This window comes from Capronia epimyces, assembly GCF_000585565.1.
Source record: "Capronia epimyces CBS 606.96 chromosome Unknown aczIQ-supercont1.2, whole genome shotgun sequence".
In the NCBI taxonomy this organism is placed as follows: Eukaryota; Fungi; Ascomycota; class Eurotiomycetes; order Chaetothyriales; family Herpotrichiellaceae; genus Capronia; species Capronia epimyces.
In genome coordinates this window covers 75,443-86,527 of record NW_006912905.1, presented here as the reverse complement: position 1 = coordinate 86,527, position 11,085 = coordinate 75,443, and the positions used below count along the sequence as shown (strand labels likewise).

The 11,085-nt window shown below is 54.3% G+C and overlaps 7 protein-coding genes across 7 annotated transcripts; 4 read left to right on the top strand and 3 right to left on the bottom strand.

The window, feature by feature from the left end:
• Window positions 1-153: 153 nt before the first annotated feature.
• A1O3_01851 (uncharacterized protein) lies at window positions 154-924 on the top strand (the record flags this gene model as incomplete). Its single annotated transcript, XM_007731994.1, has 1 exon — window positions 154-924. One exon carries the CDS (start codon window positions 154-156, stop codon window positions 922-924), a length of 771 nt encoding a protein of 256 aa, XP_007730184.1.
• A 363-nt stretch (window positions 925-1,287) lies between these two features.
• Window positions 1,288-1,628, bottom strand: A1O3_01850 (uncharacterized protein; the record flags this gene model as incomplete). Its single annotated transcript, XM_007731993.1, has 2 exons — window positions 1,288-1,469; window positions 1,526-1,628. 2 exons carry the CDS (start codon window positions 1,626-1,628, stop codon window positions 1,288-1,290), a joined length of 285 nt encoding a protein of 94 aa, XP_007730183.1.
• A 654-nt stretch (window positions 1,629-2,282) lies between these two features.
• A1O3_01849 (uncharacterized protein) lies at window positions 2,283-3,461 on the top strand (the record flags this gene model as incomplete). Its single annotated transcript, XM_007731992.1, has 3 exons — window positions 2,283-2,390; window positions 2,473-2,889; window positions 2,958-3,461. 3 exons carry the CDS (start codon window positions 2,283-2,285, stop codon window positions 3,459-3,461), a joined length of 1,029 nt encoding a protein of 342 aa, XP_007730182.1.
• A 603-nt stretch (window positions 3,462-4,064) lies between these two features.
• A1O3_01848 (uncharacterized protein) lies at window positions 4,065-4,361 on the top strand (the record flags this gene model as incomplete). Its single annotated transcript, XM_007731991.1, has 1 exon — window positions 4,065-4,361. A coding segment is annotated over one exon (297 nt), but the record flags the coding sequence as incomplete, so codon positions are not given.
• Window positions 4,362-4,958: 597 nt separating this feature from the next.
• Window positions 4,959-7,857, bottom strand: A1O3_01847 (uncharacterized protein; the record flags this gene model as incomplete). The annotated part of the gene is made up of 2 exons (XM_007731990.1): window positions 4,959-7,581; window positions 7,631-7,857. The coding sequence occupies 2 exons, from the start codon at window positions 7,855-7,857 to the stop codon at window positions 4,959-4,961; spliced, it is 2,850 nt and encodes a 949-aa protein (XP_007730180.1).
• Window positions 7,858-8,640: 783 nt separating this feature from the next.
• A1O3_01846 (uncharacterized protein) lies at window positions 8,641-9,972 on the top strand (the record flags this gene model as incomplete). Its single annotated transcript, XM_007731989.1, has 1 exon — window positions 8,641-9,972. The coding sequence occupies one exon, from the start codon at window positions 8,641-8,643 to the stop codon at window positions 9,970-9,972; it is 1,332 nt and encodes a 443-aa protein (XP_007730179.1).
• A 68-nt stretch (window positions 9,973-10,040) lies between these two features.
• On the bottom strand, window positions 10,041-10,725 carry A1O3_01845 (uncharacterized protein; the record flags this gene model as incomplete). The annotated part of the gene is made up of 2 exons (XM_007731988.1): window positions 10,041-10,067; window positions 10,120-10,725. The coding sequence occupies 2 exons, from the start codon at window positions 10,723-10,725 to the stop codon at window positions 10,041-10,043; spliced, it is 633 nt and encodes a 210-aa protein (XP_007730178.1).
• Window positions 10,726-11,085: the final 360 nt, after the last annotated feature.

Here is an 11,085-nt window from a genome sequence, read left to right as displayed (position 1 = left end):
TCTATCTACTCTCGGGCCAGTCGGCAAGCTGCCTCGGCGCAGCCAAACAAACCCCTCCATCTTCCTGCATAGCGATCAACACCACTCCACTACACACCGCAGGAGCAAAGAGAGCGCAACAACCACAGCAAACAGCTTCGTCGAGTCAAGATCATGGACTCGATGAGGTCTCTCAACACCGGGCTGCCGTCCACCCGTCCTGCCCCTCCTGAAGAGCTCCTCCAAGCCTTCCGAAACGCCGCTCTGTCCGTCACAAACCTTTACAAGTCTGCCGTCACAGATCAGAATGTCAGTCGCCAAGCTGGATACCAAGAAGCACTTGATGATCTCCTGGGCTTTCTAGATCACGAGAATCTCGGGCTGCAGGATGGCGAGGGGTGGAGAGTGAGGCAGTGGGCCACGGAAAGATATGATGGCTCAGCCCACCAACATCACACCGACAGCGATGACGACAAAAGCGAGATGGGGACTCGGCCACGTAGCGTTTCACCTCCGAGAGAGCAGCCGCAGGAAGCAGTGCCAACTCCGGCCGAATCTGTCAAAGTGGAATCGGCGACACAGACGGAGGATGCCGCGAGTCCGACTGCGCGGGATGAAACCACTTCACCATCAATCTTTCAATTTACTGGGCGAGAATCCGATCACATGCAGACCGACGAAGAAGGAGCTGGGTCTGCTCAAGTCGATGGCTCATCCTCTTCTTCGACAAATCCTCCAATTCGACTCGAAGTGCTGAACAGCCGAGGTCATCGACCATCCCACAGGCATGGCAGCCAACGCCATGGGCCAAGGCAATCTAATCGAGAATTTACTTTTAATGCCGGCACGAAGCGAAAGTTGCAATTCCCTGATTTCTTCGACATATCTAATATCGGGCCGAAAGATGGGTTTGGTACCAGTACTAAGCGAGGGCGGCTTTCATGACATTGCGGCAGTATCCGCAGGTACGCAAGGGTTGATGAAGGGCGATACTCTGATTTCATGGTGAACGTACAGATTCTTACGAGGACACGACCATCAGCATAGCGAAGTTTTGATCATTCCCATGCATGCACGCAAGTATGTGTCGTTCGTGTTTAGCAGTACGGCTAGATCCAAGCCAATAGCCAATACCCCAGAAGATTATAGACCGGGAGACACCTGCCTTCCATCAATCCAGAATAATCTATCACACATGTCCGGTCTGTCGGGGTTCCATCTAGTCCCATCCTGCGGAATGCCTTGTTAAAGCCATCATGCTGACATTGAATCTCGACCGGGGCGTGCTCAGCGTGTTCAGCGTGCTCGTCAGTTGACCATCCTGTAGATCCCAAGGCCAAACAAAGTCGCCGACAGGGACACGATCCCTAGTTGCCGGGATCCATATTTGTACTTCGACTTGCTGAGCTCGATGACTTTCCGTTGTTGTTTGAGCTGTTGCATGCCAGAGTAATATGTATAGCCACCCAGTGATACAAGTGCGGTTGAGCCTATTTGAAGTGAGTATGCCGGTGAGGTTCGACACGAGAGGGTCACGGCGTCGTACCTAGTACTCTGCACGATAGACAGTCCTCCTTCTCGAATGCCTTGGGATCTTCGAACTCGTCGAAAGTGCTCTTCTTCGGAGAGAAGAGCTCTGTAAGCACCATTTTCCCACAGTCTGCGACCTGCTGCCCCTTTATCACGTCTCCAGACTCATCTTCGTTGAGAGAGTGCAAGAGAGTGCATAGAAGTATGACAGGCAGCCACGAGCACCTGGCAATGCAAATGGCGTCGGCTCCGGCCTGAGCATGAGCATGAGACAAACATGCCAAGATTCACGTGATGAGTACTATGTCACGTGACTGGCCTTCTTGTTATTGCTTTCTGCCGTTCTATCAGACACGCAACTCGACGATATAGCCACTTCAGTGTATCTACCCAGGTAGGTAGGTTGCAGTTGCGGATACAGCAGCGTCAAATGACGATGGAGTTACTGACTGTCGCTGTCGCTGTCGCTCAGCCTGCACATTCACCAAGAGAGACATCCTCGCAGACGTGATCAGCGGGGAAAGGGGGGAATTGGGCACCAAGCACCCGGGTTGACAGGTCTTCGCCGGTGATCTCTTCGGATCTTTCCATGGTTGGTCTCATTCGGATAAGTCCGTATTCGCCAACGTACGACGACAGCAAGCAACCTCCAAGTCATGAGTTATTCAGAAATATTTATAATAGCCTGGAATCTGCGCCATGTACTCCGTGTTTAGACAAGTACTTACAACTCAGACCCTGAAGCCTACCGGCACCATCGGCTTACATTCATCATGTCTGCCAACCCTCAGCTGAGAAAGCCTCTGGTGGTCGCCCTGGGGAACCCTAAATATGTAGGACAAGAATTCCTGGACGAGTTCAAGAAAGACTTTGATTTTGAGGTGGCTACCCTAGCTTTTTCATGAGACTTACTGTACTCCGTACTCCGTCCACTGCCGCCATTCTCACGAGTCGCTGGTCTAGATCCTCGAAGCGACAAATCGCAAGGAAACAAAGGAGCTTCTTCCCCAACTGATCGCGAAATCAGGCCCGATCGATGCCTTCCTCATCCGCATGGGCACGCCTCCCTACGAGCCGTTTGACGAGGACTTGCTCGGGGCTCTCGTGCCTCACTGCAAGATCATCACCTCGGCGTCGGCCGGGTTCAACGAGTTCGACGTGGACTGGATGACACGCAACAATATTTGGTTCTGCAACACGGTCGACGCCGTCGCCGAAGCCACCGCCGACATGGCCCTGTTTCTCATCCTGGCCGTACTGAGAGACACCACTAGGGCAGAAAGGGGTGCCAGAGACGGGAGTTGGAAGCAGGGCCTCGTTCCGAGTCGAGACCCTACCGGGCTGACGTTAGGGATTGTCGGCATGGGATCGATTGGAAAGGTGTGTAGTCTTCAGCCTCGTCATACGTATGCCTTGTGTGCGATCCTGACTGGCGTGCCGTACGGTAGTACACCGCGCGTAAAGCAGCGGTGTTCAACATGAAAATCAAATATCACAACCGCCGCCGGCTTCCTCCAGAGGTGGAACAGCAATATGGCACCGAGTACAGCCCGAGTCTGCACTCGCTGCTCTCCGAGTCTGACGTGGTGTCGATCTCATGCCCGCTCAACGCAGCGACGACGAACCTGATCTCGCACGCCGAATTCGCCGCCATGAAACATGGCTCGTTCCTGGTCAACACCGCCCGCGGCGCCGTCGTGGACGAGGCCGCGCTCATTGCCGCCCTGGAGTCCGGCAAGGTTGCGCGAGCGGGCCTCGACGTCTTTTGCAACGAGCCCAACATGAACCCATACTTTCGGACCAGCGACAAGATCGTCGCCCAGCCGCACATGGGCGGCCTGACGGATGTGGCCTTTATGAAGTCGGAGCGCGAGTGTTTCGAAAACATCAGGAAGCTGTTCAAGACAGGCCGGCCTGCAGCGCCGGTTAACGAGGTCGCCACTAAGTTGTGAGAAGATCCAACTTTCAACCTGTCAGCAGAGACGTAGAGCAGAGCCTGCTCCGAACTCGATGTGACGCCAGGCTAGCCCTCGACTAAATATCTCGCCACCAGTACGGAGTACGGAGTACGTATTACGGATACTTGGTTAGGCATGGGTGATGCGCTGGAGAATACGGAGTACATGCTCTCGTACACTTGCAGGAGCCTGTTGAGAGCAACGCCCATCTGCAGATGCCATTTCTATAGTACCTATGTACCTATAACTCCGTATATAGGGAGTAGGTACCTAACCACCGTTATCTGCGACGTCATCGAAAAGGTTCGACTTCCACGCGCTGTGTTGTACGGAGTACACTGGATATATTATTCCCTTGCCCAGGGGGAATATATTCTCCCGACTACTCCGGAATATATTCTCTCCACTACTTCGTAATATATTCTCTCCACTACTTCGTAATATATTCTCTCGACTATTCCATACTTGAAGCTTAGCACACTCACACAGCACACACATATATATCATAGAGACTTTGAGTTCGCCATCGAAAATGAAAACCAAGCTGTGATCCGATCCGGACCCAGGAAAGAAATGAACAACGCATCACCACCACCATCACCATCCCCATCGTCCATCCTCCCCAACCGCTTCCACCAGCTCCTTTCGAACCGCGCATATCCCAAAACTGTGTGTCCGTCCGAAATCGCGCGGTCCCTATCCGCCTCGGAGCTGCACCAGCTGGGCGTGTCAGCCTGGCGCGAGCTGATGCCGCAACTGCGCCGGATGGCGTTCGACGCCCGAGACAGAGGCGAGCTGGAGATCTTGCAGGGCGGAAGGCCCGTGTCGCGCGACACGGCGCCAGAGGACGTCAAGGGGCCCATTAGGATCAGGAAAGTCCAGTCAGGACGAGAGGGAGGGCTAGGGCCGGCTTGACTACCTACCGTGCTGACGGTTCGTTTCGTTGAATTGGATGTTTATCGCATCTACGGTAATAAGGACACTGTATACCTAGGTAAGAATATTTAGGTACCCAGCCCGGTAAGGAGTACTCTTGACAACACTCGAGTCCTTGACAGTACGGAGTACTCTTTACAAAATTCCTGTCCTTAACAATACTCCTTACCAAGCTCCTGTCCTTAACAGTACCCCATACCGCAACGAACCCTACTGTAAAACAAACTCGGGCGGCTGATCGAAATTGAATCGAGTGGAAAAGAATCGAAAACAGCCGATAGTTGACAAACAACAATCACAAGTGCCTGCGGTATGTTGGTTGACTGTATTGACTGTATGAGTATATTCATGTTCATGAGACATATTTTTGGGTTCTTGCTATCCCCCCTTCCCGTGAGCATTTGAAATGTACAGTACATTTGCATAAAATGCCTCGTTATGCAAGTGCCATTTCTTCCGTGATTATGAACATCCATCTGAGATCTCTAGTCCAGAGACTCTACCAGCCTGAAACGCAAACGCCTGACCTTTGTGACCACCCTGGAATCGCATTGTCTAATATCCTCCATACCCCCGGACAGGCCTCAAGGCCGTTCGGCCCGATCGCGAAGGCCCAATGTCAATTGTGCTTAACTCAAGAGCAAGCGAATCGCGCCGAACATAGCTTCCTTGGTCCACCGAGTTGCCAGGTCGAGAAAGAGACACGGGAGCACGACCATAGTCCGGACCAGATCTCTTATACTCCATCGAGTTCTCGGACCCATAAAACGACGCGTTGGCCAGAGAACCCTCCTGACCGTAGTCGGCACTGCCAGTTGAATTTCCTCGTCGAGATGATGGAACTTTTGTGGGGGTCGAGTAGTACTGCGGAAGCGGTGGTGCTCCTCGTGCACTATAATCATAATCATCCGTTGCCGGAGTCTGGTACTCCGACAGCGAAGGTCGTTGTGGAAATGGACCCGCAGGTGAAGACGAAATCGTGTACCGTTGGCTGGAAGGACTGGCTCGATCTTCGTTTGAAGATGCAGGTACCAGGGCCGGGCTACTTTGGGGAAGCGGGTATGGCTGGGCGGGTAGTGGCCGGTTTGGCATCTGCTTCCTCAATCTATTCCGACCACTTGTGGACTCCGGCTGCGGAGGTGTACTCGAAGGAGCTGAAGGCACTGGTGAAGACTGAGAGGATGATGGAGTTGCGGTTGGGGATGGCTGGTATGACGAGTTGGCCATCGAGCGAGGCATAGCCGATGCAGGCAATGACCCTCCTCGATTTTGCATCCTTGCCTCTTCCTTGGTCCGTACTCGGATGACGTGTTCTGGCTGCCGATTCTTTCTCTCTGGCTCTGGAGCCCAGGTATCTGCAGGAAGATGGTCGGAAGGGTCAATCACCCGCCCATCATTACCAATGATTGGACCCTGGTCTCTCAGTCTGTCCAACTCCCGCTGTTGGGGAGCATCTTTACTTTGATCAGGGATGGCATAAGGATCACCACCTTCCACCGTAGGACTCGTCCCAGGATTCAGAACATCATAAGAATCTGGGCCGTATGGAGTGCTACCAATGGAGTTGCGATGTTCCGGAGTGGTAGGTGTGGGAGTTATTGACTTGCGTGGTATGGTTTGAGGTATGCCGGGACTGATAGACCGTGGTGGAATAATGGCGGGTTCCGAACCTCGAATTTGACGGTCATCGTAGGTCTCAAAGGTAGCATCAAACGTCTGTGCCCTGCGTGGTGGCCCATAGCCAACTGACTGTCTGAAATCTTTCGGCGAATTACCGTTGTATCGTTCGTGAAGGCCGCTACGATCGGGAGCATACTCACGGAGAGACACCTCGTTCGCGGAGGATGGTCGAAGTTGCAGCATATTGTCATTATGTGAATTTCGTCGGTCCTCTGGCGGCAAACTGTATCCCCTATGGTCATCCACCAGTCTTTGGTCGTACGGTTGTATTGGTGGAGGCTGCTGTTGATGTCTCTGAATTGGTGGTGAGGAGCCCTGGGGTAGGCCATAGTCGCGTTCCAACTTTTGAAGAGGGCTCCGGTCTTCCACCGAGCTGTACTTGAGCGGTGTCTGTGGGGGTAGATGCCCATGGGAATCCAGATAAGATGGGCCCGCAGTCTGTATCCTTGCGATCTGGTCACGATGAGCTGGTGGCGGTGGCGGGCACTCGTCCTCATCAAATCGTGGATCGGCATGGCTAGCATCGGGCAGAGGCAAGTCAACATGGCTGATGGATTGCCGAAGAGGGCTGTCTCGGTATACGACATGCTTGGTCGGAGATGTGCTTGACCTGCTCTGCCAAGGCTGAGGTTGTGGTGGCATTGAGGAGCTTGCCTTGGGAGGTGTGCGGACTGGTGGAGAGGAATGGTAAGGCGATTGGTTAGACATGTTGCGCGGAGAGTCTGGGATCGGATTATCTGTCGGAGCCTTGCTGGGTAGATCTCCTGTCTGCTGGGACAGAGACTTTCGGACTGGACGCAGGCCGTCCGATTCATAGGGGTCCATGCGGTAGGAGCCTTTATCGCTGTGCTGGCGGGATACTCGGTCATAGTCGCTGTAGGAATCGTGGGAATTTGGTCTTTGGTCTTGAATTGCGTACGGGCGTGGTGGTGTGTCATAAGGATCCGGTTCAAATCGAGGATCCAGGCCATAACCCACATCATCTGGCGTTTCTGGCATGCGTTGTTTCGGTGGCCGGGGCGGGGGGTGTGAGTTCGTGTATCCGGAGCTTGTCCTCACGCCAGACGGCATTTCTTCTGAAGGCCACTGTTCGAAAGGTTGTGTCGCTGGTGCGGGAGAGGAGTGACTACTAGGGCCCGGAGGGAGTGGACGTCGTTTGATTTCTCGAGGGCCCAACTGGCGGGAAGTTGAAGCAGTGCTGAGAGCATCGCTGGCTACCGAATGAGCCTTTTCTCTTTGCATTTTTTTCTCGGAGGATGGCTCCGGCGGCGGTCTTGTATCATAGTATGTCAACTCAACCCGTACATCGCCGGCGTATTTGCCCTTGAAATTCAGCTGGTGCCAAAGATCGTTCTGCCCACCACCGGGCACAATCACCTCACGGAGGTCAATCCAGGCTTCACCGATGAGATCGGTCTTCTTGTCATCGTTGAAGACGGAACACTTTAGTTTGTAGTAGTCGAGGGAGTCGTGGACGGTGAATCGAAGCTCCTGGTCCCTGATTCCGGTCAGCAGTTTCTCCCAAATATGGGCAATTGGTCACATACCACTTGGGTGTTTGCCCTCCTCTTTTGTCGGTATTGGTCTTCTTGGCTTCCTTGCCCAACCTCATTGCACAGTAAGGATCTTGCTTTCCCATTGTTTTTCTGTTTGGAAGATTCCTCGCCCGGTCGACAACCGCAACCAGAGTGCCGATTTCTGGACCGTCGAGGGACATGTCGGCGAAGATCCCAGCGGTATGGGCCGCATTCACAGCTCTGGACCTGACCGCCATGATGAGTGAAGCTACCTCCCTGCGACGTTGATTTTGGCGCTGCCTGAATGCCGGGGGAGTCGGTCCGAGGGCCGCCGCATTCGAGGCCGAAGGGAGGAATGTCGATGAGGTAGGTGTATATTAGGCGGGCATACTGTCGATTCACAATGCCAGGATGCAGTGGTTCTGCCGAAATACTTTGTGAAGAGAGTTTTGAAGGTGTCACTTCAATGTCGTCGAGGTGATTGTCGTGCAAAGACTCAAAAACACACTGACGGGTGGAGTGTTGACAGGCTTGAAAGTGGACAAGGCGCCAGCCACAGGAATTTACGTGTCGGGGTCGGGAGATGGCTGGGGACGGGAGGGCGCCAAACAAGTCTGGCAATAGTATTATTGTACGTCAAGCGAGAGAAGTGTCTCATGTTTGGGGATTCTACAGGGTCAGGTTTAGTTTGGCCATTGTTTCTATCCTGTCTGATTAGAAGGATTGTTGAACTGTGAAGTGTGGTGCAGTTGGCGGTGTTTGGCTGGGAGCTTGTGCATCCAATGGCGAGGCTTCCGATGTTATGGATGACGTCGATCTTCCGCGTTCAAGTTGGCCAAGCTGTGGCGCTGTGCCATGGCGCTAGTGTACTAGCTGTGGCGCGTCTCGGCAAGGCGTCTAGCCATTTGTGGCGGTGCTCGAGGTGACCGCCGCCAAGCCCGGTTGGGACGACAGCGCTGCAGTACGGATATGTACTCCGTACTTACTTCATCCCTCCCTCTGTAGACCGTTGATGGCAAACATCGGCCCCTTCTTCCATCATGAGCACCCTTCGTCTTCGTCATTTTATGGCTCACAATGTCGCCGTCTTCCGCCGGCAGCCACTGACCGAGATCTCGGGTTCGCTGGGCGACCTGGGGACTTTCTTGCCTATCGTCATCGCGCTGGCGGAAGGACATCAGATATCCTTGACCACGACCTTGATCTTTACCGGCCTCTACAACATCCTCACCGGCGTGGCCTTTGGCATTCCTCTGCCGGTCCAACCGATGAAGGCGATTGCGGCCGTGGCCATGTTGAAATCCCTCAGTGCCGGCCAGACCGCAGCGGCCGGCGTCTTTGTCTCCAGCTGCATTCTATTCTTCAGTATTACCGGGCTACTTTCTTGGTTCACCAGGGTCATTCCAATTCCGGTTGTCAAGGGGATCCAAGTCGGCGCAGGCATGAGTTTGATTATCGCCGCCGGGAACAAGGCTCTTTCGGCTCTATCATGGACTGCGCCATCCTGGGCTGACAACTATATATGGATGCTGGCCGCTTTCATCGCCCTATTCGCGCTCAATATTAGCCCACGAACCCCATACGCGCTCATATTATTTGTTATCGGCATCGTCTTCGCCATTATCCGCATAGCTGGCAATGAGCACCACCGCCTGCCTGGTTTCCGTGTGTGGCACCCTTACACTCAAGTCCCCTCAGCCAAGGAGTGGAAGACTGGGATCCTGGACGCCGGCGTCGGTCAATTGCCTCTGACGACCTTGAACTCGATCATTGCCGTGACCCACCTGGCCGCCGATCTCCTGCCCGAGATCGAAACTCCCTCTGTAACAGCAGTCGGCATCAGTGTCGCCGGAATGAATCTCTTCGGCTGCTGGTTTGGCGCGATGCCCGTCTGCCACGGCTCGGGAGGCCTCGCAGCTCAATACCGCTTTGGAGCTAGGTCAGGAGCTAGCATCATTTTCCTCGGCCTCTTGAAGCTTATCTTGGGCGTTGTATTCGGCGAAAGTCTTACCGACCTGCTGCACCGATTCCCACTGGCTCTGCTGTCGGTCATGATCATCGCGGCCGGGTTGGAATTGGCCAGTGTGGGAGAGAGCTTAAATACGGCACGAGCAAGAGATCTGGGCAAGGAGAACATCCACGCAGGCACTAACGGCGAGATCACCGACGAAGAGAAGAAGCGGCGGTGGACCGTGATGCTAGTCACCGCCGGACTGCTGGTTGCCTTCAAGAACGACGCAATCGGCTTCCTGGCGGGACTCTGTTGCCATTGGAGTTACCAGCTACCTCGCTACATCGCCGTGCTAAAGCACCAAAAGGACCGAACAGAGCAGCATGAAGACCATGAGCAGCAGGCTCTGCTACCAGGGTAATGGCCCCTCGGAATTCGAAAACGTGCATGTCACCCCATCCGGGCCCTCGGCCACCAGTTGCGCCACTCTCACCGCTCCATGCTTGGGATGTCGCTCTTCCGTTAGCTCTGCGCCATTCATCCCCGTGGCCCGAGCACCTGGACATACGGCGTTGACTTTCCAAGTTGGATGCGTCTTTGCGTAGAAGGCCATGACGGCATTGACGGCGCTCTTGCTTGCGCTATACCACACCGCAGAAGATCTATGGCCTTTGGCCTCGGCGGTGGCGGTAAGGCTTGCGAGACCGGTGGAGATAAAGATGATTTTGGGTAGCCTCGATTTCTGCAGCAGGGGGATCAGACGTTCTGTCAAGACAGCGGTCGAGGTGACGTTGACGCTATGTGTGAGGTCGTACTTCTCGCGTAGAGTGGCTGTGGGTGGCAGATGCTGGGCTGCGGTGGCCGCGTTGTTGATGAGCACGTCAAGCTTACCAAAGTGCTGGTTGATGGCGAGGTAGCAGTGCTCGATGGATTCGTCGTCGGTGATGTCTAGCTGGATGGGGTTGACGTTGGCTGGCGCTCCCATGCTCGCAGCGGCTTCTTCGCCCTTGTTGGTGTCACGGCAGCCCATGAGGACTTGGAAGTTGGGGTTCTCCAGGGCCAGCTTCTTGACAATCTCATAACCAATGCCGGTGTTGCCTCCCGTCACCAGAATGATGCTCTTTGTGGCGACCGCGACGCTGGACGGGCGGTGCTCGAGACCTGGTCGAGACATGGCGATAGTCCTACAGTTTGCTGTTGCCAGTAGGTGGAATCACTTGACTGGCTGAAGACAAAGAAGGTCTAGCACGTAGCAGTACGAAAGACCTGCCCAGACCAAAGATACCTGGAGTGTAGCTGTACATTCACTGAATGACTGAACAACGTGACTGAGGTTCACCGCTGCCAACGCTGCCAACGCTGCCAACTGCCAACGTGAATGCAAAACAACTTCAACCTGACACGCTCTAGTACGTCATCCCGGGGAAACTCGCCCTGGTGCTCCCGGTTGGCAACTTGACCCGCCAACCAAAATACTGTGATACGGAGTCCCCGTATCCGTACTCCGTACTTCGTACTTCGTAGATGGGAAAAA